The 24,950-nt window shown below is 35.8% G+C and overlaps 2 protein-coding genes and 1 non-coding gene across 11 annotated transcripts; all 3 read right to left on the bottom strand.

Annotated features, from left to right (window-relative positions):
• Positions 1-1,495: 1,495 nt before the first annotated feature.
• Positions 1,496-1,585, bottom strand: LOC125185781. The gene has a single exon (XR_007170279.1). It is a non-coding gene; the product is annotated as a small nucleolar RNA Z122 (small nucleolar RNA).
• Positions 1,586-2,464: 879 nt separating this feature from the next.
• Positions 2,465-8,825, bottom strand: LOC125223123 (putative DUF21 domain-containing protein At3g13070, chloroplastic). Its single transcript, XM_048126115.1, has 14 exons — positions 7,873-8,825; positions 7,296-7,393; positions 7,113-7,206; positions 6,376-6,453; positions 6,148-6,251; positions 5,622-5,703; positions 5,197-5,336; positions 5,048-5,126; positions 4,889-4,952; positions 4,342-4,433; positions 4,155-4,220; positions 3,717-3,833; positions 3,158-3,337; positions 2,465-3,081 (listed from the first exon to the last, which is right to left on the bottom strand). The coding sequence occupies exons 1-14, from the start codon at positions 8,449-8,451 to the stop codon at positions 2,842-2,844; spliced, it is 2,013 nt and encodes a 670-aa protein (XP_047982072.1). The 5' UTR covers positions 8,452-8,825; the 3' UTR covers positions 2,465-2,841.
• Positions 8,826-11,239: 2,414 nt separating this feature from the next.
• LOC125223122 (ABC transporter C family member 3-like) lies at positions 11,240-23,156 on the bottom strand. Of its 9 annotated transcripts, none has more exons than XR_007176669.1 (12): positions 20,772-22,675; positions 20,613-20,699; positions 19,904-20,533; positions 19,613-19,774; positions 19,214-19,508; positions 18,907-19,121; positions 18,525-18,830; positions 18,384-18,447; positions 18,064-18,303; positions 17,844-17,989; positions 17,020-17,267; positions 11,240-11,530 (listed from the first exon to the last, which is right to left on the bottom strand). XR_007176669.1 is itself a non-coding variant. In XM_048126113.1 (11 exons), the coding sequence occupies exons 1-10, from the start codon at positions 22,581-22,583 to the stop codon at positions 17,868-17,870; spliced, it is 3,933 nt and encodes a 1,310-aa protein (XP_047982070.1). In that variant the 5' UTR covers positions 22,584-23,156; the 3' UTR covers positions 16,877-17,267; positions 17,844-17,867. The 9 variants fall into 9 exon arrangements, 4 of the variants coding, with proteins under 4 accessions (XP_047982070.1, XP_047982069.1, XP_047982068.1 ...); XR_007176670.1 differs by lacking the exon at positions 11,240-11,530 and adding an exon at positions 14,890-15,502; XR_007176672.1 differs by lacking the exon at positions 11,240-11,530 and adding an exon at positions 15,512-16,076 and having other exon boundaries at positions 17,020-17,072; positions 20,772-22,676.
• Positions 23,157-24,950: the final 1,794 nt, after the last annotated feature.

Here is a 24,950-nt window from a genome sequence, read left to right as displayed (position 1 = left end):
TTATCATTTTTATAAAACAAGTGCAAAAAAGTAAACGGGACTCTTATTCGTGGACGAAGGGAGTAACATGGGGTGTAAATCAATAACCAACGAATGTATCGTTAAGCTAATCCTCCTCTTATTAGATATCACTGATAATCATATTTTGACACGTACTCTTAATCCCATGCTAATATATGTGAAGCTCTGAATTAAAAAAAATCTTTTACGTTTATATGAAATTTTTATGTGAATTACTGTGCAAAAGTTTATATCATCACAAAAAGAATATATATGCTCAATAGCGATCGTACCAAGGAGCAATAAAATTATTAGAATCTAAAATTGACAAGGATAGTTGCAATAACCCTACAGTGTGAATGTAATCGCCATTAAATATTTGACGATACTTGATAGCAAAACCTTCCCCTAATTTTTGAAAGACAGTACACCACATACAACTCAAAGTCTAAACTTATACCACTTTGATTAACTCGATTTAAAGTTGGTATATGCTAGGTGAGTGCCTAATGAGTTTGAAGGACTGTTGAAGGAAATCAATTATCATGTTCATGAAGCTTTGATTTATTGGGAATTTATGCATTGAATTATAATTTTGTTGTGTATATGTGGGGTGAAGATATGTGCGCTGGATTTACGTTTTCGTTAAAGTTAAATTATTATTATGAATAAAATAGGTTGCATAAGTACTTATAAATAATACTCCTCCGTATTTGTCTTGAATGAATAAATTACTAATTATTACTACTATTATTATTAATAATATTAATAATACATGACATTAAATGTTATAGTGTGAGCATTAATAACAAAATATACATAATTAACTAATTCATTTTAAATGTAATATTATTATTATCATGATTAAATTAATGTGATATTAGAATTTATTTAATACTTCATCAATCCCACAAGATTGTCCCATTTTCCTGTTTTGGACCATTTCACAAAATTTATTTTATTCACTATTTACCATTCTTGGTAGTAGATCTCATATTCCACATTTATTTCTACTCACATTTAATTATAAAATTAATATATAAAAATAGGACCCACCTTCCATTAATCTTTTTTATTCACTTTTCGATTATATTCTTTTAAAAACCGCGTCGAATAAAATTAGCGAATTTTTAGAAAAAACATATCCCAATCTTTTATGATCACACCTTGCTGCTTTTTGTTCCAGATACATCGCCCACAACTTCATTCCACAAAACCCCATCTCGTCACGAGCCAAACTTTTTAATTGACCAGATACAGTCTGCAACCATAGCATTGAATCTATATTTCTAACCGAAATTTTGTACAAGATCAAGTTTTGATTTGGAAAGAGCTACGCTTCCGCAAAAACATTTCGTATAAAAGAGAAAACCGGAAACAAAAAAATGGTCAAAAAGAGGAGAATTGTACAAGATCAAGTTTTGATTTGGAAAACAAATATGCATCAGCGCAAATTAAAGAGGAAATCTAAAAGAAAAATTAGTAAAAAGAGGAGAATGGGATCAGACTGACGTGCAAATATGATACATTCAGCAGAGCAAAGCCTCTGAAAATAGCGATATATCGTTTCGCATCATTTCCCAAACAAAATCTCAAATCTCAAATTAGATAAACAAAACTGCTAAAATGACTAAGAAATAGCACTGGCTTATGATTTGCTCTCTCAACTGCACATGTATATATAGGAGCGTTTTCCATTTTCAGTAAAGCAATCGCGGCGGCGGAAGATCTATCAGCAGTAGCCCTAGCTTTGCCACAGACAAGTATTTGGGCCCAACCAATATTTGTTATATGGGCTTTCTAATCAAGATTAATAAAGACTGTCATTATTTACTCATTCACGGAATTTATATTAATTCATTGATAGGAGTAATTTTGAACTTTCCAAATAATTTTTTATTCAATATTTTCTGAATTTAAAATAAATGATTTCTATAAACCCCTTTTAATAATATAATTGAAAAAAATAATCACATCTAGAGATAGTTGCATTTTCTCCGTATTCGTGCCGAAATTTTAATATCATACATTGTTTATTAATTCCGTAAATTGTTTAATTTGGTGAATTTGTGAATTTTTTTTATTGCGGGAAGTCCGCGCGGGAAGGCTATGGGATGTCCGCCACTGTGCAGTGGGAAGTCCTTATGACGTGGCAGGAGATGTTTTATGGGAAGTCCGTCCCCACTGGGGATGCTCTTATGAACCTATTTTTGGTTTGGACTTTAGTCAGCATAACCAACTTTTGATAAGCCTAACACAAATTTTAGCACGAAAGAGTCTTATTCTGTGACATTATATTATATGTTGAAATTAATTTCAGATCTATAAATCGTTTAGTTATCTGGATTTGCATTCGAACATATTATTACAAATTTTCAATAAAATTCCCTTGCAGTGAAGGGCGTTTGCCTCTTTCTGCTTTCACCTTCTCATGTCAAAAAATCATCAAAAACTCCAAATCAGCTAAGTGTTAACCTCAACTAGTTGAGAAAAATAATTACAACACATCAGGGCTTGAGCTGTTTCTGTTTCTGTTTCTTCCAAATCACAGACTAGGACAAATTTCCCACCTCCAATTTCTCAAATAATTTCAACAAAGTCACAATGTTACCAAACAATCAACCTCTATCGAACTCTACATCAGCTGGCAGTAATGACATTTTGGAGAGGGAAAATTATTATACATTTCTTGGACATACAACCAAACAGATATCCCTAAATAAAACTCAGACCATATAAAAAAATCTCTAGTCTCAGAGTTAAATGGCCATCTGTCTCTCCTATGCGTTTATCCAGCATAACTCCCTAGTTACTTCAATTTCCGTTTTTTCATGAAGACGGCTACTTTTTACTTACTTGCTCAGCATCGTCTTCCTGTACAGACATTACACAGTCATTTGACATATCGTGAACTGGGACCTCATGATCCTCTGTCCTATCTGATTCGTCGTCGCTCATAGATCTTCTCCTCCAAATTTTGGATATTAAACGGGTTACACCTCTGTTCTCCGGTGCCACCTCTTCACTGTTTATTCGTTCAAAACGCACAGCACTTACTTTTCTAGCATTCCCTGCTAGTATCTGCACCAATCATATGAACTTACATTAATATTTAATGAACTACTAAACTAATTCCAAAAATTTGAGTTGAACAAACCTCAAGCTTATATATTTGAGTTTTGTCGTTCTCTTCTTGGCGGTCAGATTCGGGCTCATCATAATCAACATGGTCCTCTTGATTTTCTGTTTCAAGGACTACTTTTATTGTTTCACCGGTTCTCGGGATATATCCAAATGCTTCACAGACAAAACCTGAAACTGTTTCATATTGATGACCCTGTGTCACAGGGAAACAAGGTCAAGAAGAATGATATTGAATTGCAACTTAACAGAGTTTTGGATTTTCCAATAGCCAAATACTACTACTCAACTGTTTCCTATTTTAGAAAGAAGTGTGCTAATAATGTTCCTTGAACATGTAATGTTAATATCTATGTGCAAGCTGCTATTCGCCACAAACCTTAAAAAATAATATTTCTAAATTATCTCCAATCCAATGGCTGTGTTACATTTGAACCTCGAGTGTTCATCACAAAGGAACAACAATTGGAAGAAAAGTATGCACCATAATCCATGATTTTGATCGAAGATTAGTGAGCCATGATTTCAGAAAGCACTGTTCGAATTATAAGGAAACATGAGAAAATTAAGAATACCTCTGGCATTTTAATGTTGAGATCTTCAGAGAGCTGATCTATTGATGTATTAGCATCCACGTCATATATGCCTTCAGCACGCATGACAACATATCCAGTCTTCTTCTGGATTTCCTCCTTTATAGCAAATAAAACAAATAAAATTTGTAATAAGGAAAACTAGGGCTTGTTTATAAAATGAGATCTTTAAGATCGCAAGCAGAAATTGAGTCCTCGAAGAACAATACATTTGAATGCCTCCATCCACAATTGTTCTTTATTATAGTTTAACCACCACATGCAAGGAATTTACATTCTGATCAACAATCAAATTACAATATTTCTGAATGTACAAAATTTTATATCTGTTCATATCAAGCATTGGAAATAGTCGAGAAGAAAGAAGAGCCACCAATAATAACCAGAAAACCTTGGAGTCTTATTCTTAAACAGAATTACCTTTGAGTCATTTTCATCAAAAATCTCACCAACAATTTCTTCAACTACATCTTCAAGGGTCACTATCTGTTACAGCAAGAAATATAATTAAAGGCAGATGCCCAAACTTATGTAGGGTGTACCTCATTGACACATTTCATTAATATGATTAGGCTTTTAATGTCCTTAAGAAAAGAGAAACGCTTACTCCAACAGTTCCACCATATTCATTTAGAACAACAGCCATGTGCACCTTCCTGATGCGGAACTCTCTAAGAAGATTCCAAACAGACATTGAATCTGCAATGTTCAATGCATTTGTATATACAGAAGAGATTAATAAGCATGAACTGGGAACTATCACAGCCAAGAGCTTCAATATGTCATCCTTTAACAGTAAGGGGTCGTTTGATAGAAAAGAGAAGGAAACATATGATAAGAACACACATTTTAGGTCAGATAATTGGAATTATCTGCTCTAACAAGCATACCCTAAATGTAAAGGTTATATCATATCTTTAAGCATCATTCCAACACTTCATATATGTGGCAGGATATAACAGCACCAACATACAACTTTGATGATCACCACAAGTCAAATATGGAATGACAAGAAGACCAAAAGGAGTGTTGGGATATTTATTTTCAATCTAATAATCTCCTATAGCAATCCACCTAACATTTCTTCTGAAAGGAATTCAAAACATCAGTCATAATTTGAGGAGCTAATATCAATTATAGGTAGTTTAACTTACCAGGAACAAAGTATGCAGGTTTGTGGGCCATATCTCCAACTTTAGAAGTTTCTAGCAGCTCCCCCTTTGAAATCAAACAGAATAGGGGGTTTTCTATACAATTAGAAGTATGAAAGAACAAAATTCTGGGTAATAAAGATATTTTAAAACTTAATTGACCTTCTGCACGTAATCCAGGAGATCCATTGCATAAGCAATACCAACAATGTTGTCAATTCGCTCCTCAAAGACAGGCACCCTACAAGCAAGTACACATACTTTTTAGACAAATCATAGCATATCTAGTTGATAAAAAAGGGAAGTCATACCTAGAATACTGATGATCTACCCATTGATTGTGGAAATCAACAAGTGTTGCACTGTCATCTATGGCAACAACATCAACAAGAGGTGTCATCACCTCCCTCACATGGGTATCTTTTATTTCCAACACATTTTCAATCATATCCTGTTAAAGTCAAGTCACAGTCAATACGATACGAAATTTACACAGTAAACTAAGCACTTCCATATCTGATCAAAAAGAGAATTATGTAGTGCAAATAAGATAATAATAATAAGACAGACTGTAGCCATGTATGTACAAGGTTAAAGACATAGATTTTATTTTCCATGTGCTTAAAACATTAAACAATAAAAGAAGAAAAATACTGCTGAGTGCTATACATGCAAGTAACACCAACCTAACCGAAACCATATACGCAAGCGATCCCAATAAAACTCATCAATTTACCTGCTCTTCCTCCTCAATTGCGCCACTTAACTCTGCTCCGCGTAACATCAATTTTAGTTCATCTTCAGTTACATATGGTTCACTGAAAGATTACAATAAAACAGGTCAAAGTTAAGTCTAATAGCACAAAGAAGTCAGAGAAATGTGCAAAAACCAGTCTTTTTAATAGCAGTGACCACTGAGTCACTGACCAATGTGCAAAAACTCTGCATGAGTAACACATGAAACCGAGACAGATACTAAACAGTACTCCATTATGCTTCACAAAATTGATAGAAGGCACTCAACTGTAATCAAGTACTGAAAGTACTCTTACGTCTCAAAGAAAGTTATTGTATGATTGTTGATCTTTATCTAGAATAACTACTAGTAATTACATCTTCTCATTCTTTGCTGCAGTTGCAGACTACATACTTTTTTCGAAAGGTCACAAGTGCGGTTGATGATACTATAATATATCTTAGCACGCACATGTAAAAGACGCTAGGAAAATGTAATGCAAATATATTAAGTGAAGAAAACAGACCTTTTTCCTTTTAAGCCTAGCAGTTTTAGCATCCCCATTGACAGATACGTCACAACTCTCCCCACAGGATACAATACGAGGGACAGCCATGCCACTGGCCTGACCTAAAGGAAACAGAAAGAGAAGAACATCAGAAGTGCAAAGGTGCATTTTTTCCTTGGACTATTTTAATAGATGTATAGCCCTATAGTAACATCATACTTGCAAACTGAATAAGTTAAAACTCACCACAAACCTAGCAACCTCAGTGGCATTGTGGACAGCAATGCTTTTTGGAGTAATTTCTGTGAGGAGCAGAATAGCAACCTGTAAATTTTGGCAATATAATACTATCAAACATTTTGTAGAAAAACAACAGGGACAAAGGAGCTGAAGTGAAAGGTTTGATCATTAGAGAGTATGCACCAACACCATAAAAATAAAGACAAATATTAACGCCATTAGAAAAGATTTTACTTTTCTTGGACAAGACTCCTGACAGAATGAATGATTATCTATATTTTGACATTCCAACAACATAACAAGTCATCTGTATGAAGAGAGATAATATCATCACCAGTATTAACAACTGATAACCCAATTATTTCAAATATAGCGCCTGTTGCTACACTACACTGCTACTGAATATTAAAATTCCTCGAACTTAAAATAGGTTTCTCACCTCACTCGATCTATAAAGATTCAAAATTTCAAAGCCACGATTTCATTCAAAAAGATAATAACAGAGCATCAGAACAAGTTTCAGCACTCATAAAAGGGCCTATATGGTCCATACTGAAATATGGACTGTTAAATTGATAGTCCATATTGTATTGACATCCTAATTACCATAATATTGCATCTTTCAGAAGTAAGCAACATTCATGCTAAGAGAAAATTGAAAAGCTTCTGGAAGCAACTCAACACAGTTCCAATGCAAAATTCAGTAATTGCTACTGCAATACAAAACAAAACACCAGACATACCGTCATCACCCCAGTAGCTGCACTAACACCAGCTTGACCAAATATTTCAGTTGCAGCGTCAGTTACGAGTGCTGTAGCACCAATATTGACCACTCTGGGCACATAAAATATCTACAATAAGAAAACAAGTTCAAATAAAAAGATGAAAAAAGCTGCAAGTCAATTTTACAGGAAGTGCAGTACGTGGTGCCAATGAGGATTGTCGTCAGGAATCGAGTAACATCATTCCGTAGCATTTTGAACACGCCATTCTCTGACTCTTTTTCAGCCAATTCCCTTACCTGAATTTTGTATAAATAACATGTAAATATTCATAGTGATGACTTAAGCTCTATCAACAGGAAAACCAATTTAAATTTCGAACAAAAGAAGAGGCAGCAATCTGATTGATCAGTTTGACCCAAGCCTAGTCCTTTAGATGTTGCAGCAAGTATGATCATCATTCATAAGAAAGTATTTGAACATATAAAACTCATGTGCCAAGGAACTACGTAAACTGCAATATTGCAATCCGGGACAGGACAAAAGAACCATCCACACTCTATAGTCAGCTTTTGGATTTCAGTACCAACAAATTACTTGGTAGTAGAAGATATCTTAATCACAATAGGCTTTATTAATCACTACAATATCTTTCCTTCATAGATACCACTATCCAAATGCTTACCAAAATCTTTCCAAGACGAAGGTTTAAGGTTTGTTCGTATAGCTCAGATACATTTCTATCATAAAAAAGTATCCAATTGTAAAACCTCATTACCTTCCAAGGCCAAAGTGTTGTAATGGAGGTCTCAGCCATCGAGAAAAATGCTGAGAGGCCCAACAGCAACGCAAGAATCAACCCTTGCTGCTTGAAAACCATCAAAACCTGCAAAACCTTAGGCCATGAACTCCTCACCGACAACAAACTACGTTCCCAAACTCCAAAACCCGCAGCCACAACACCTTCCGCAGCCAATGCTCTCCGACAATTTAATACAACAACCGCACCAATTGCGGCCGCAGCCGCAATGCCCAACCCTCTCCTCACCAAAACCTCACCAAAATCGATTGCCCTCACTGCCGGGCTATTGGCATCATCATTCGCACAACAACTAGTTTTAATTAAAGAAAGGGGGCTTTTTTCATAACAATTGAACAACGGGAATGGGGAGTTGTACGGCGGCGTACAACAGGAGCAGCAGACAAGCTTTTTTGCAGCGAATTTAGGGGATAATCTCAGCAAGGAACGCCGAGGGAAGATGAAGGAAGAATTCGAACCGCTGGCGAAAGCGGATCGATAAAGCAATGTGGATTCAGGCGCGGCGGCTACAGCCATGAAGTAGTTGTGTATGATCATAGAAAATGAAATTGGGAATAATTTGGAAGAGACTAAAGGAAGTTGGTGAGTAGTTCGAGGGAGGAGAGTACAGAAATGCAGCAGATGGCTGCGAAGCTCATCGTGGTTTAATGTTGTCCCAAAGCTACGACTGGTGTAGCTCTGCGCATTTTTTTTCTGCAATCGAAGGAAAAGGTTTTAGACAAGTTGCACCGGTTGATGACGAATATACCCCTCACAAAATTGAAATATTGCTTCTTTTTTTTTTTTTTTCATTTGAAAGTCGAAACCGTTTAATCCCTTCACGTGCGGCCGTGCGGGGTTATAACCGGATCGGCCGTTAGCGGTCGGACTCAAATTGGAATCTCACAATTCAGTCTTTTTCGTTCTAGACTCAAAACTCCTGAATCGTTTCAAGTAGAGAGAGTAACTGTGTCACCACGGTTATACGGTTGCTGGCAGAGGGGTTACTATTTTTACTGCCTTGGAGCAGAGTCGATTGTTTGTGTGTTAATATACAAGTTGGCTTCTTATACTGGTTCGTACCTCGTTGTTGTCTTTGCCCAGTACATGAATGGAAGTAAGCATTTCACTATCACAAATGAGAACTATATGGATTTATGTGTTTACCATTGAAAAGTTGTTGGAGTGCTTTGGGTAGAAAAATTGATTTTTCAAGGGTTCTTGAGGCTGGTTATACGTAGTTGCCAAAATATATAAATGTTCGACGCTTCCATGTCAATAGAAGAAGAAACATACAAAGTTTGTCACATTTCGCTTTTACTATTACTATTTTTTTATGGTAGACCTCACATTCCTTTAACTCATTCGCACTCATATTCCATTATAAACTAATATATATATAAATATAATTCATAATACACTTAACTTTTTCAACTCACTTTCTATAACATTTCTTAAAACCCGTATAGAATCAAAACATGTCAAACTTTGCGGGACGGAGGGAGTGAAATTAGTAAATTCATGGCAGTTAATGCTAAGAGGATATGTGACTTCAGTTGATATAATTAGCATTAATTATATTGTATATAGATCCCAGGCTTGCTTCAATAGTTTCACTTGCTGCTACTATTTTGGTCATGCTAGCAAAATAGTTTCACATGCTGCTACTATTTAAGGCCATAAGTCACTGCTAAACCAGCATTACCTGCATTGCATGTTACAATTATACGTATTTTAAACCAACGAAGCAATGAAATAATAAGTCTTAATGTACGATATAATTGCACAACACTCACTTGGATCAATAGTTCCAATTTGGAAGAGTAGGAAAATCAGTGCACCAATAAACAACGTGAAAGACAACACATCCAGACATTCCATCGCACCAGTTGTATTAAACTTTGGTCGTGAATAACCATCTATTAGTCTCAAGCTAATGTCTCGGTATCGTGATTCTTGATCAAAGCTTCTAATGGTGATTGATCCTGACAATGTCTCTGAGAAGTGTTGTATGACTAGAGCTTTGCTCACTCTACAAAATCGGGCAAGTTCTCGTGTAGAAGATATGTAATATCGCTGGAAGGAAAGTACTAAATTAACTTATCATTGAATTGTATTCAATTTCAATCTATGCATATGATTGGCAAAGCATGGTAAAACCATACTACCAAAGCCATATATTAAACAAAATTAGTAGCAAAGAAATTCAGAGACTTTACCTGCAACAGTAGGTAAGTTGCAATTATAGGAATGGAAATAATGAGGATCATGACAGCAACAACTTCTAGAAGTTGTATCACTGCAAAAGAAAACTCCGCGACGGTACCCGTGTTCAAATCAACGGTCCTTTGGTTTGTAGATGCCTGTGGAATAACAAAGCTCTCATCAAAAGTTACTCCTTGAGCAGCTTGACTTCCAAGAGAATTTCAGTGTTAATAAAAAGTAAAGAAACACTATGAGCTAAAAAGAAAAGAAATGAAAATAGCTTTGCCACATACTCTATTCAGAATCCGCCCACTCGGAGTGGAATCAAAGAAAGATATGGGTGCATGGAAAACAAGCTTAGCATTTGTAGAGCTGCTACCCTCATCATTCGTTGATTTCTCGGTACTAATAGAGTCAAGAGCTGATAAAGCCTCCTCATGTGCACCACCAAGTTCAATGAAATCACTTCCTGATGTGAGAATGCCGTGGTATCTGCTCGCTTGTTTAATCTGTCCTTCTTTCATAACCTGATGAGTAAAAGATAAGCCATATGTCACATGATTAAAGTATTCACAAAAATGCATCAATTCGGAGATGGGAAACTCACAAGAATAAGGTCAGCTAAAGGCAGAAACTCCACTTGATGAGTAACATAAATAATGGTTTTGGAATTCAGAAGCTCCATAATGCATGCCTGGCATAACATATAAATTAAGAAGTTGATCAACAACTATCATCATTAACTTTTTTTCATAAATACATATAACAACAGAAATGAACATGTTGTGCTTACATTGAAAAGATGAGTGCCTGTATGTGCATCCACAGCACTGAATGGATCATCAAATAAATAAATATCGGCATCTTCGTAAAGAGCTCGCGCAATCTGTATCCTCTGCTTCTGTCCAACACCCATGTTGATTCCCCTCTCACCAATAACAATTTGATATGATTTTGTTCTCCATAAATCAAAGGTTCCAAACAACCCAAGCTTGATACATATTTAAATTGAGGCCATAAATCACTCCTAAACCAGCAATACCTACATCGCATACTACGAGTATAACAACTCTGAACGAATTCAGCACGTAAAAGAATAATTAGTTTTAATATACGATATATTTGCACAACACTCACTTGGATAGCTTCTTCTCCTTTAGACTGCGAGTGTTCAAGTGTTGTAGTAGTATGAAGCAGGTGATGGGAAGAAAGCGAGTTGTTATCTTTGCTTTACATTCACATCTCACATAGAGTTATACTAGTTAGTACTCCCTCCATCACACAAAATTTGCCACACTTTGACTCGGCACGAGTTTTAAGAAATTTAATAGAAAGTGAGTTGAAATCGCTATTTTTTTTTAAGGTCACAAGATGAATCGATGATACTATAAGAACTTCTTAGCTTCAACTCTTTCTCAGCCAATTCCCGTACCTGCATTTAGTATAGATAAAATTAAAGAGTAAAGGTCCTTTTTGGTCCTTAACATTTGACGATTTTTTGATTTTGGTCCGTAACATTATCTTTTGAATTATTTGGTCCTTAACAAATGAAAATCGATCACATTTGGTCCGAAATGGACGGAGCCGTTAAAACTTAACGGTCAATGAAACTTAATATAATTTTGACCGGATTTAGACTTTAAAAATTTAGATTTCTTTTTCTTTTTCAAATCAATTCTATTTTTTTTAAAATTAGTTTTATTTATTAAAAGACTTTGCTTCAATCATTTAAAAACCCTAGAATCCTTCTTCATCTTCCATCTCCTTCTTCGTTTCGTATAATCTTCCATCTTCTTCATCTTCCATCTTCTTCATCTTCCATCAATTAAGCTCAACTCACCAACCATGAACCGTTCGAACTATAGCAGAGAGACCGGTGGGAATGGCGATGGACGTGACCTCCGATTCCGGTACGAATTTGTATGTAAATCGCCACCGCGAACTATTGTGGAATCGCCGGCGAGAACCTCACTCCGATTCGCCGGCGAAAACTAGGCTTTCTTCGCTGGTTTGCAAAGTGAGATAGATTGTGAGCGGGAGGCGATGTCGCGATTCAGAGAATGAGGGGATTTCGTATTTCCTCTTTCTTTTCTTTCTTTTCTTGTATCAATTTTTGTTTAATTTTATATTGTAATAGTGATAATTATTATTTACTTAAAATTTTGTTATTTTTCTGATTTTGGTTAATTAGATATTATACATTAATTAAATATAATTAAAAGTCTTAATCCAGTCAAAATTGATTTAAACTTAGTTGACTGTTAATTTTTAACAATTCCATCCATTTCGGACCAAATGTGATCGATTTTTATTTGTTAAGGACCAAATAATTCAAAAGATAATGTTACGGACTAAAATCAAAAAATCGCCATATGTTAAGGACCAAAAAGGGACTTTAGTCAAAATTAAAACATCCATAGTAGTAATAGCTTAAGCTCTATCAACAGGAATACCACTTCAAATTTTCAATAAAAGAAGATGAGACAATCTCTTTCACACAACAATTCGTTTGAACAGAAATCAAAGAAAGGGGGATTTTTTTCATTACACAGGACAGGGAAGTTGTACGGCGGCGTACAACAGGAGCAGCAGCCAAGCTTCGATGAAACAATGTGGATTCAGAGGCGGCGAGTGTAGTTATGTATGATCATAAAAGAAGTTGGTGGGTAATGAGAGAAATGCGAAGTAATGGTAGTGGACTGGTGGTTGAAGACTTGAAGTTGAAGGTGCACACACATCTTTATATACTTCAATTATTGCAGTGTGGAAAATCTCAACTTGTGAAACTTGTGACGAAATTTTGGCTACATGTAATTATTGAAACATGGTACGATGGAATCATGAGTTCACAACTAACCCTATTTGGTTGGTTGGTATCACATGCATTGAGAGGGAGTGAGTACTCTTTTACCTAAAGTCATGCACTACTCAAGGATGGGTACATTCAGAGAAATGACCGGTCATTAGCGATGAAAATATTATTGGTGACAAAATACTCCCTCCGTCCATATAATATTGTTCAAATTTGATTCGACATAAGTTTTAAAAAATGTGTAGAAAAGTGAGTTGAAAAATCTAGTGGAATGAATGTTACACATTTATATACTCCATTCGTCCCACAAAAGATGTCACACTTTCCTTTTTAGTTTGTCCCACCAAAATGTCACATTTCTATTTTTGGAAAAAAATCTCTCACATGAATATAAAAATAATATTTTCTCTCTCCATTTAACACACAAAATAAAACCTCCTAAAATCTCGCACCGTTCCACAAGTATGACATCTTTTGTGGGACGGATGGAGTATTAGTTTTATAATAGAATGTGAGTGTATAAAGTTAGTGGAAAGTGAGGATCATTTACCAAATATAGAAAAAAAAGTAAAGTTGACAACTTTTCACGAACAGACCAAAATGGTAAAACTGGACAACATTTCACCGATTAAGGGAGCAACTTTTTATTCTACACTTTTTAATGGGTAAATGAAGTTAAATTTAGAGGCCGAAGTATTCAAACTTGAGATCAGACATTTTTAACTTGTCTTATCGCTTGACCAACTTACTCTACTTTTTAAATGAACTAGTGGAGACTGGAGAGTGTACAATGCTGGAGTACTTTTTTTTCACTTTAATGAGAGATAAAATTTTTACAATTATGATTTTAAAAATCTTATTGCGGAGTAATTTTTGAAAATTTTAGGAAATTGAGAATCAGTTATTAGTTTAATCAATAACTTTTATCAGATATTTTTCAGAATCCTTTAAAATTATGTAAGTATTAAGGATCTGTAAATATTTTTATGTAAGTTTTTAATTTTGTTATCTCCAGAAAACCTATTTTTGTTTTCTCTCTCCAGAAATGTGTTTCAATTTTCAAAAGATTTTTTTTACAAACCTTTTGAATTCCTACAAAAATTTTCCTCTATATTTCTTCATACAGTACTGAGTACTTTGATAGTATTGCCCACGCAATATTCAAAGTATTTCCCGAATTTGAGCCAACAATCACTGAATATTAAAGCTTATGTTTTCATTAATTTTATTTAGAATTAAACATGTTGTAAATAAAGGCCAAAATTTAATCAATTTTTGCATGTTTAATCTAGCTACTAGTAATAAAAAAAAGAATAGTACGTACTACTAGCTACTAGTAATAATATTTTGTAGATGTAACTAGACAAAGGATTAAAAGCTGTGGTATTTCACTAAGTAGTATACTGGAGTAGTATTTAAATAGCAATAGTGAGTAACTTAGTACTACTATCATTTTTGTAGCAAAAGTGTTCATTAAACAATACTACTACAATATTAATTTCATTAACATAAGCAAATTTAAAATAAATTATAGGGCCTTTTCTGCCTAAACAAAACAAAAGAACTTGTACTCTCTCCGTTCCCTTATAGTTGAGGCGGAATTTTTCAGTACGGAGTTTAAGAAATAGATATTTAGTTTGTTCAGTAGGTAGATAAAAAAGTAAGAGAAAAAAAAATAGAGAGAATAAAGTAAGAGAGAGTAAAGTAAAGTGAGAAAAATGGGTTGCTTTTTACCGTTTGGAGGCAAGTCATAATTTTTGTTGTTTGTGTGTTGATATACACGTTGGGTTCATATGTTGGTACCTGTCTCATTGATGTCTTTGTCTAGAACTTGAATGGAAGTAGGCATTTTGCAAATGAGGGTTGTATATTGGTTTATGCGTTTACCATTGCAAAGATATTCAAGTGCTTATAGAGACATTAGTTTTTTAAGGTTTAGCAGACTAGTTATAGGGTGAGAGCAACTTTAGTTGCCAAAATATATAAGAGATTATCGTTTTCATGTCGATCGAAGAAGAATATACAACGGGGGGAAATTATTAATTTTTTGGCAGTTGATGCGGAGAAGATAGTGACTTCGATTGGTATAAGCATGACTCGTGGATGGTGGTTCTGTAGGTCGTCTTAGCATTAATTATATTATACACAGATCTTGAGCTTACTTCAATAGTTGCACTTGCTGCTGCTATTTTGGTCATGCCATCAAATGTCTCAGTTGGAATATTGTAGGACGAGCAAATAATATCCAAATACAAAAGGATAAAGGTGACTTCGAAAGTCTTGAGGAACATGAGAATCCTTAAACTTCAGGTGCAGGAACTGAGGTGTTCTCTAGAAATCAAGACCTTAGGAGTGTATAAACAAGGTGTTCGACAATATGTCTTTATACTATAGTCTTCACCGCGCTTTTGAGGTGCTCCTATGTTCGTGTTTGTGGTGCTTGTATGTTGATGGAATTACCACTTGAGTTAGGAAATATACTATCTACGCTAGCAATCTTTAGGATTCTCCAAGAGCTAATTTACAATAGCCATAATTGTCCAGACCAAAGTTTTTCTTGATCGAATAGTGCCATTCCTTTCTCTTGACGACCTGCCACAAGATGAATAGAGAAGCTTCTAGCTAGTTGGTAGTCTTGATACAAAGCTTTTGTACTACATGTAATGGGAGGTTATCAAGATAAAGGAATGCTAATTTGATCCAGAGAAACATTGATCTAACCAGTCATGGCTATTGTAAATTGGCTCTCGAAGAATCCTAAGGTTGTTAGCGCATGTAGTATCTTATGAACCTAAGTTGGAATTCTATCAACATACAAGCACTAAACTTGACCACATACATGAACTCAAGAGCACTCCAAAAAATAAATGTGTCGAAGACTGTAGTGTTAAAGATAGCTTGCCAGCCACCTTGTTATACACACCAAGGTCTTGAATTCTAGAGAAAACCTCAACTCCTGCGCCAGAAGTTTAAGGATTCTAATGTTCCTCAAAACTTTCGAAGTTGCCATCATCCTTTTGTCTTTGAATTTCATTAGCTTGTCCTAAAATTTCTAGTGCAATTTTCCAAGTGGGACATATGCTAGCATGACCAAAATAGTACTAGCAAATCTAGCTATTGAAGGAAGCGTGAGATCTCTAGACAATATAATTAGCGTCAAGATGACCTGCAAAAGAACCATCTATGTATCATTCATATACCAATCTAAGTCACGTATCCTCTCAACATCAATTGCCATGAAATTAATAATTTCCCCTATTATATGGCAACTAATGCTGCTCTCGCTCTATGACCAATCATGTGAACCTTAAAAAACCAATGTTTATATGCAAAGCATTGAAACAGCTTTGCAATGGTAAATGCAGAAACCAAAATATAGTTATTATTTGCGAAATGCCTACTGCCGTTCAAGTAATGGATAAAGACATCAATGAGGTACAGACCAACATATGAAGCCAACGTGTATATTAACACACAAACAACATAAATCACGACTTCCCTGCACGCGGTAAAAAAACAACTCCTTTGCTAGCATGACCGTAATGACTTGGTTACATTCTCCACTATAAGACTCAGTTATCATTTAAAACTGTGGCCATCTAACAGCCGGGCAAGTTGAGGAACAACCTCTATATCCATGGTTTTCTTTTAAAGTAGCGCGAATAATTGACTCATTCATGAGAAAGTAAAGAGACTATAAGTGTGATCACTGCCCTAAGGGGCTTTGGCCAGTGTCTTAGACTCTATACCAATTCTAGAACTACCATACAAAATGTGAGTTTTAATGATAGTGTTCTCATCATTTTCCATCCCAAAATTCAGTGAATCAGAACACCAAACTCGTAAGAACTGAAACAATATTAAAGGCCCAAAATAGAATCTACAAGTATTTGGTATTTTTTTGAAATAAAGAATGTTTGTTACTAGACAGAGGTATAACAACATCATACTTGCAAATTGATAGAGTTGAAACCAAAAATTGCATAATATTTTTATATTAGAGTGAATCTGTTCATTCACACTAAAATATCTTTCCAAGCAAGACGTAGGTTCATTCGTATACATCATAGATTCATAATAACAAATATCCACTTGTAAAACCTCATTACCTCAATTCTGTCGAAAGCAGATCGATAAAAACATGTGGTTTCAGACAGGGCAGCTGCAGCAGTGTATGAAATCAGGAATAAGCAGGAAGAGATTAAAAGAAGTTGGAGACTAGAGAGAGGAGAAATAGAAATGCAACAGCTGTGAAGCTCAACGTGGTTTATATAGTAGCTCTGCGCATTTCTTTTCTTTATCATGGAATCGAATAAAGGTTTCAGACAACTTGCACCGGTTAATGACGTTAAAGTCTCTGTAAAAATGAATATTGTGACTGATTTACAATCACTAAGCATAATAAAAGGTGTAAAAAGAATATATGCAAAAGCAAATATTGAGCATTATAAGACGTAAAGCCAGTAAAAGCAAACGTTGAGCATATAATAAAATTGTAACAAAGCACATCTTGAACACTATAAAAGCCTAAAGGGGCAATTGATTGCTAATATTGTGAAACGTGTCTCAAAAATACATCACAGTATTGGGTATTTTAGTTAGGCATAGGGAGTATAAAGGATATAGATAATTATTTTTTGGGTAAATGGTCGATTTTGTCCTATAATGTTTACTCAAAAATGTCCCACAATTTATTAATTCTATCATTTCAATTTTTGTAATTAACTTTCCTGGAAAAAAAAAATTGGCAACCGTATTTATGAGGTGACAACCAGCTGAGTACATGTATATTTTTGTTTTTTCTCTTCTAATTCAAATTACCCCTCATACATATACATAAATAACATTTACATTCAACTAATACCTTGCAAAAATACGATTGCCAAAAGGAGAGGTAAATGGAAAGGTAAACTAATATAACTACCAAATTTACCTTTTTTTAATGAAAAATCATTCTCTAATTTGAAAGATGTTGAACATTAGAGCTTGATCTGATGCTGTATTCCGCCACCAGCTTTGCAAACAGAGATGACTTATCCTCCAACAGCTTCTCTGGCATCTCGTATTCCTTAAGCAGTCCTGCACCACACAAACACAACCAACTCAATCCCAACTAAATCATTCACACACTGCTCAAGCCAAAGCACGAGTACCGTTATCTAACAGCACAACCATGTCGCTGTCCAGCACCGATGTTATCCTATGTGCAATCGTTATAACTGTCGAGTCACAGAAATGGTTCCTCAGGGTCTGTTGGATCAGAATATCCGTTGCTGTGTCAACAGAAGCTGTTGCCTCATCGAGCACAAGAACCTTGCTTTTCTTCAGTAGCACGCGCCCGAGGCAAACCAGCTGCCTCTGTCCCACGCTCCAGTTCTCTCCATTCTCAGACACTGCTTCATCAGAATTCAAACTCATCGAGTAAATAATCCTGTCTAACAACGACGAAGAACAATCAATGAGCAAGATTAACCTGCAAAATCAAGCTTCTCTGGCTTTTTCCTGACCTCATCACCGAGCTGGCATTTATCAAGAGCCTAAACAAAAAGCAGAAACAAAACATTTAGCCAACACGCGAATCATGAGTATGAATTATCAACTAAATCAAACGAACCTCCCATATCTGCTCATCAGTATACTCTTCAAGGGGGTCGAGGTTAGTTCGAACAGTTCCCTCAAACATTGTTGGATCCTGTGGGATTATGCTCAAATTAGACCGTAAATCATGCAGTCCAATAACTGCTATATTGATACCATCGATCAGTATCTGTCCGACTGTTGGTTCAACTATTCGGAAGAGTGTTTGGATAAGGGTTGATTTGCCACTTCCTGTTCGTCCTACAATACCAGTCCTCTTCCCTCCAAAGAAAGTACATGTTAGGCCTCGTAGCACAAAGGGCAAGTGAGGACCGTAACGAACCTACAACAACAGCTATAATGTCAGCACAACGATTTTGACATAGTAAACGACAATGCAGTCCATCATAAAAACTCACTTGAAGGTCTTGGATATTAACTTCTCCTTGTGTAGGCCAGCAACTCTGCGGCCTGTTTGACTCTACGACAAGCGGAGGCTCACTTGGAAGTGAAGTATACTGAAGTATTCTTTCAACTGATATGATTCTGTTCTCCATCAAGCAAAGGTTGTGAACGACCCGGGTCTGATACATATTTAAATTAAGGCCATAAGTCACTGCTAAACCAGCAATACCTGCATTGCATATTACGAGTATACGAACTTTAAACCAATGAAGCGCGTAAAAGAATAAGTTTTAATCAACGATATATTTGCACAACACTCACTTGGATCAATAGTTCCTTCTGGAAGAGTAACCAGGAAAATCAGTGCACCGGTAAACGTCATGAGAGACAACACATCTAGACGAAGGCATAGCCATTCCATCGCACCAGCTGTATGAAACTTTGGCCGTGAATATCCATCTATCAGTCTCAAGCTTATGTCTAAGAATCGAGATTCTTGATCAAAACTTCTAATGGTGATTGCTCCTGATAGTGTCTCTGAGAAGTGTTGTATGACTGGAGCTTTGCTCACTCCACAAAGTCGGGCAAGTTCTCGTGCAGCAGCTATGTAATATCGCTATAGAGGAAAGTACTGAATTAACTAATGATTGAATCATATGCAATTTCATTCCAGCATCTATCTATACAGTAACAAGAATGTTAAGAAAAAAGGAACTTTACCTGTAACAATATACAAATTGTAACTACTGGAATGAAAATGATGAAGACCTGCCAAGAAACTTGCATCATGACAGCAACAACTCCTAGAAGCTGAATAACGGCAAAAGAGAAGTTCGAAATGATACCCATGTTCAAATCAACAGTACTTTGGTCCGTCGATACCTGGCAAAGAACAAAGCATTCATCAAAAAGTTACTCCTTAAGCAGCTTGACTCCCAACAGTATCAGTCAAAACCATGTAATGTAAGCTAAAAAGAAAACAAAACAAAAGAAAAGAGCATTGTCACATACTCTATTCAAAATCCGCCCACTCGGAGTGGAATCAAAGAAAGACATGGGTGCACGGAATATGCAGAGATGCATCTTGTTAAAGAGTATCTTTGCAGTCTTGTAGCTAATGGTCACATCAGATAAAGCCCTGCCTAATATGCAAAAGGCACTTCCAATCGACAAAGCAATGTAGACGAGGATAAGGGTAGAGCTTCCAACAGGAGGCGCTTCATCCTCAGAAACAGGAGTTGCCAAAGCCATCCAATAATTGCTTCCAATTTGAAGCACCTGGAACACAATCTGGGCTAGCAAAGCAACGGGTGCTAGGAGTCCACCATACGCTGTTGTGATATAGTTCCAGTAAACTGACAGTCCTACACTTCCTTTCACTCTTTCTTCTTCTTGAAAAAGCTGACCCTTTGTTTCTTCATTATTGTTATCATTTCCATGTTTCTCAGATTCCGGTTGCTGCAAAACAGGCTTAGCGTTTGTAGAGCTGCTTCCCTCACCATTTGCAGATTTCTCTGTACTAATAGAGTCAAGAGATGATAAAGCCTCCTCGTGTGCACCAATAAGTTCCATGAAATCACTTCCAGGTCTCAGAATGTCGTTGTACCTGCCCGCTTGTTTAATTCGACCGTCTTTCATAACCTGGCGAGTAAACGATAAGTCACAAGTCACATGATTAAAGTATGCAAAATAAGCATCAATTTAGAGATCAGCAAATCACCAGAATAAGGTCAGCAGAAGGCAGAAACTCCACTTGATGAGTAACATAAATAATGGTTTTGGAATTCAGAAGCCCCATGATGCATTCCTAGCATTAAATATAAATTAAGAAATGTTTCATAAATACTAACAATAGAAATGAAGAACATGCTGTGCTTACATTGAAAAGATGAGTGCCTGTATGTGCATCCACAGCACTGAATGGATCATCAAATATATAAACATCGGCATCTTGGTAAAGAGCTCGCGCAATCTGTATCCTCTGCTTCTGTCCACCACTCATGTTGATTCCCCTCTCACCAATAACAGTCTGATCCCCAAAAGGTAGAATCTCCAGGTCTTTATTCAGCGAGCATGCTTCAAGGACCCTATTGTATCGCTGTCTATCCATTTCTTTACCAAACAGTATATTTTCCTCTATTTTTCCGCTTTGTATCCAAGCGGACTGAGCAACATAGGCTTTTGTTCCTGAAAGCCTAACCGTTCCAGATATTTTTGGTATTTCCCCCAAAACACTAGAAAGTAAGCTAGACTTGCCAGAACCAACCTTACCACAGACTGCAACCCTCATTCCACGCGACACTCTAAAAGTAATATCTCTCAACGTGGGACTAGGAGATGATACATCCCATGAAAAGTTTCCATCTATCACCTCAATGGCAATATCAGAACTACCAACCGGAAGCTTCTCTACTACATCTGGTGGTAGGTTGTCAAGAGAAAGGAATGACGCAATTCGATCCAGAGAAACCCTGGTCTGAACAATCATGGCTATTGTGTCAGGCAGATTGTAAATTGGCTCTTGAAGAATCCTAAAGGTTGCCACCGCAGATAGTATCTTTCCCGACTCTAGTGGGATTCCCATCAACACGCAAGCACCAAAAGATACCATAGACACGAACGTAGGAGCACCCCAAAAGAGAAAAGTAGTGAACGCTGTGGTATAAAGGTATCTTGCCAACCACCTGGCTTCTACACTCCTAAGTTCCTGAATTCTAGAGAGAAACCTCAACTCCCAAGCCTGAAGTTTAAGGATTCTCATGTTCCTTAAGACTTCCGAAGTTGCCTTCATCCTTTTATCTTTAGATTTCATTAGCCCGTCCTGAAATTTCTCTTGCAATTTCCCAAGTGGTACATTTGCGAGCATGACAACAATAGTAGCAGCAAGTGCAACTATTGAAGCAAGCCCCAGATCTTTATACAATATAATTAATGCTAAGACGACCTGCAGAATCACCATCCATGGATCATGCATATACCAACAGATGTCACCTATCCTCTCAGCATCAACTGCCATGAAATTAATAATCTCCCCCGTTGTATGGTCATTCTTCGATTTACAAGAAAGCGTCAATCCCTTATTATATATTTTAGCAACTAATGCTGCTCTCGCCCTATAACCAGCCTGTTGAACCTTAAAAGACCAATGTCTTAGTCCAAAGCGCTCGAACATCTTTGCAATGGTAAACGCAGAAACCAATATATAGCCCTCATTCGCAAAATGCCTACTTCCATTCAAGTACTGGACAAAGATATCTATGAGGTATGGACCAACATTAGAAGCCAACGTGTATATCAACACACAAATACCAGAAATCACGACTTCCATCCAAGCGGTAAAAAGCAACCCCTTTGCCAACATGCCTGCGGTGACTCGGCTACTCCCTCTACTATAGGACTCCAGCTTATCATTCAAAACTGGAAACGCCCCTCTAGCAGTGTCCAAGCCGGCAAGCTGAGGAACATCCTCGAGATCCAAGGCTTTCTTGTACCCTTGCGCGATTAAAGGGCTCATCCACGAGAAAGTAAAGAGACTATAAACGCCAGCACTGCCATAAGGGGTCACAGTGTCATCCCCTTTGGCGGCCGGTGTCTTAGACTCTATACCATTCAAAAGGGGCTCTTCAAGGATAGTTTTCTCATCCTCACTTTTCCCACCCCAAAACCCAGTGAAACAGAACTCTAAACTCATAAGGACTGAAACAATATCAGAGGCCCAAAAAAGAGTCGACAAATGTTTGGCTTTTTCGAAATAAAGGTCTGTTACAAGGCAATAACAAGACACGCAAAAGAAGAGCCCCCACTAAAGCCTCATAACGAGGGGATACTTGGTTTCTTTCGAATTCGAGAAACAGACATGCAAGAAAAGATAGAGAGATAACCAAGAAAATGTTTTGACATAAAGTTAGGATCTTTTCATGACTCCAGCCATTTGCATACCAATAGAAGAGGTCCAAAAGGCAAAGAGTGAGATTAGAGAATTAAAGGCCTAAGGAGGAGAAAAGGGTTGATTTGTAGTAGTATGAGATATTGCTATGTTTATGGTTTTCTTCGTTGTTGCTCCTAAATTTCTTGTGAAACGAGGACAATAAACAGTAAAATCAAGTGCAAGGATATCGTCAAGAAACGCAAGCGGATTGGATTGAATAGAGAAGCAAGACCACCTCCAATCATGTCAAAAAAGGCGGGAATCAAAGAGGAAAACAGACATACCAGTCATCGTAGAAATCTCGTGGTTGTGAAAGTGTGTTTCTTAGTGTTACTGTTTGAGTAAGTGAAGTCCAAGAGATAACTTAATATCTCTACTCCCTACATAACTAGTGCACGACTCGTCAGTGATAGTTTGTAGTACTCCCTTCGTTAATTGAAGCATTTGTTTTGAGCATGTAGTTTAAGAATAGCGAGTTAAATGCATAGTAAAAAAAGTAAGAAATGAAATGAAAATAAAGCTAAAAGAAAGAATTATTTTTTATAAAAAGAAGATGAAATGACTCAATTGACTTAGAATTTTTCAAAATAGAAAAATTGACTCTATTAACATATGGAACGGAGGGAATACTGCTTTTTGTTGTTTGTGTTTTTTTCTATAAAAACAGAAGAATGTCCTAGTTTGGCCCTCCATTAATTAACAAAACAAAAGTCAAGAAAGTGATTTTGCTTGAGAAGCAAAAAACGTGATGGGCAAGCCTATGGCTATGGTGGAAGTGAAACCTAGTGGAGAGGATATCTGATGTTATTGATAATTATCCTGTTAATATAGGAATTTATAATTGATTAGTGATAAATTAATAAAAATTGTATATACAAAATTAGATAATTTAGATATTTTACATTTTAATATATTTATATTTACCCTTATATGATCATTTAAGAAAAGATTTAAGTTTTCTAAACTGAATCTGTATGAATTTAGGAAATGATTAATTATAGCTTCCAAATATATTGTTCTGTTGTGATGATCAATTGTTAACTCATCATTTAATTGCTAACTACAATTAATTTAAGGCTATAGGATTTTAGAAAACGTGTGGTCTACAATTTGCCATGTGTAATTTTTATTTTTATTAATAAAATAAAAAAAAACTCCAAATTAGGGTTTTGGATGAAAATGTCAAGTGTTTCGAAAATATCAACACAATGCTTTAAGAATGCCAACACAATGCTTTAAGAATGTTAACTCATTGCTTATATTGATATTCTACATATATTATATTGACATATTTTATATAGTATGTTGACATTTCTGTTGTACGAAAAAATTAAAATTTTCAAATTTTTTTTTCAAATTTACGTCGAAACATATGAATGTAGGATATCGTTAGAATCCTTATAAAATTATCTTTAATTTGATATATGTTATATGAATTTAAAGTTTTGGGATTTCTTTTAAAAGTTAGTTATAACTAAACATGTAGTTAATTGACATTAATATCCTTATTAATTTTTTGAAATTAATCCTATGGCCTTATTGACCCTTTTTATTGATCGTATTGACATTTCGGAGTTGATGATCTAGGCCTTTAATTTGAATATCTAATGGCTATTATTTAATTATAGTTAGCAATTAAATATTGAGTTAGCAATATAACGTTCCATCTGAACAATATTAGTTGCGTAAATTATCTGAATAGTATTAGTTGCGTAAATTTTTCTTATATAGCGTAGACAAGAAGATTGAATTTCTTCTTCCATTTTATTTTAAACTCTAAACTTTTTATTTGCAACTTTACTATACATTATCGTCTCAAAAAAGTTATCTAACAATTTTACGAAAGAAAATTAAATATGTTATTTATACAATATATAAAAGGAGAGTTTTGAGAATATTCACACTTATATAGGTTAGATTGGATCATCACCAAGTCGATGTGGGACAGAATTGAGAGAATTTAACACGCCCCCTCACGTGTGGACCGGAAAGGACATCGGTCTTCTATCACGTGGGTAGGCAATGCAAGAGATAAGAGAGAACCATCATCGATGTGGGCCGGAAAGGACATCGGTCTTCCACTCGTGAGGTAGATAAGAGATAAAGAGAAATCCATCATCGACTTGAGCC

Source organism: Salvia hispanica, chromosome 4, assembly GCF_023119035.1.
Source record: "Salvia hispanica cultivar TCC Black 2014 chromosome 4, UniMelb_Shisp_WGS_1.0, whole genome shotgun sequence".
NCBI classification, from domain to species: Eukaryota; Viridiplantae; Streptophyta; class Magnoliopsida; order Lamiales; family Lamiaceae; genus Salvia; species Salvia hispanica.
The sequence above is the reverse complement of the archived record's forward strand: the minus strand, read 5'-3'. Positions and strand labels throughout refer to the sequence as shown.

Bases quoted from the DNA above. Each gene is read 5' to 3' on its own strand.
- LOC125223123 (XM_048126115.1), bottom strand. From the start codon at position 8,451: ATGATCATACACAACTACTTCATGGCTGTAGCCGCCGCGCCTGAATCC. The intron at 7,394-7,872 runs GTAATGAGGTTT...TACAAAATTCAG, and splicing joins CAACACTTTGGCCTTGGAAG to GTAAGGGAATTGGCTGAAAA. The intron at 5,704-6,147 runs GTCTGTTTTCTT...GTAATCTTTCAG, and splicing joins CTAGGCTTAAAAGGAAAAAG to TGAACCATATGTAACTGAAG.
- LOC125223122 (XM_048126113.1), bottom strand. From the start codon at position 22,583: ATGAGTTTAGAGTTCTGTTTCACTGGGTTTTGGGGTGGGAAAAGTGAG. The intron at 18,448-18,524 runs GTTCGTTTGATT...CTTTTTGTTTAG, and splicing joins CTGATGAGCAGATATGGGAG to GCTCTTGATAAATGCCAGCT. The intron at 17,990-18,063 runs GTACTCGTGCTT...TGTGTGGTGCAG, and splicing joins GGTTGTGCTGTTAGATAACG to GACTGCTTAAGGAATACGAG.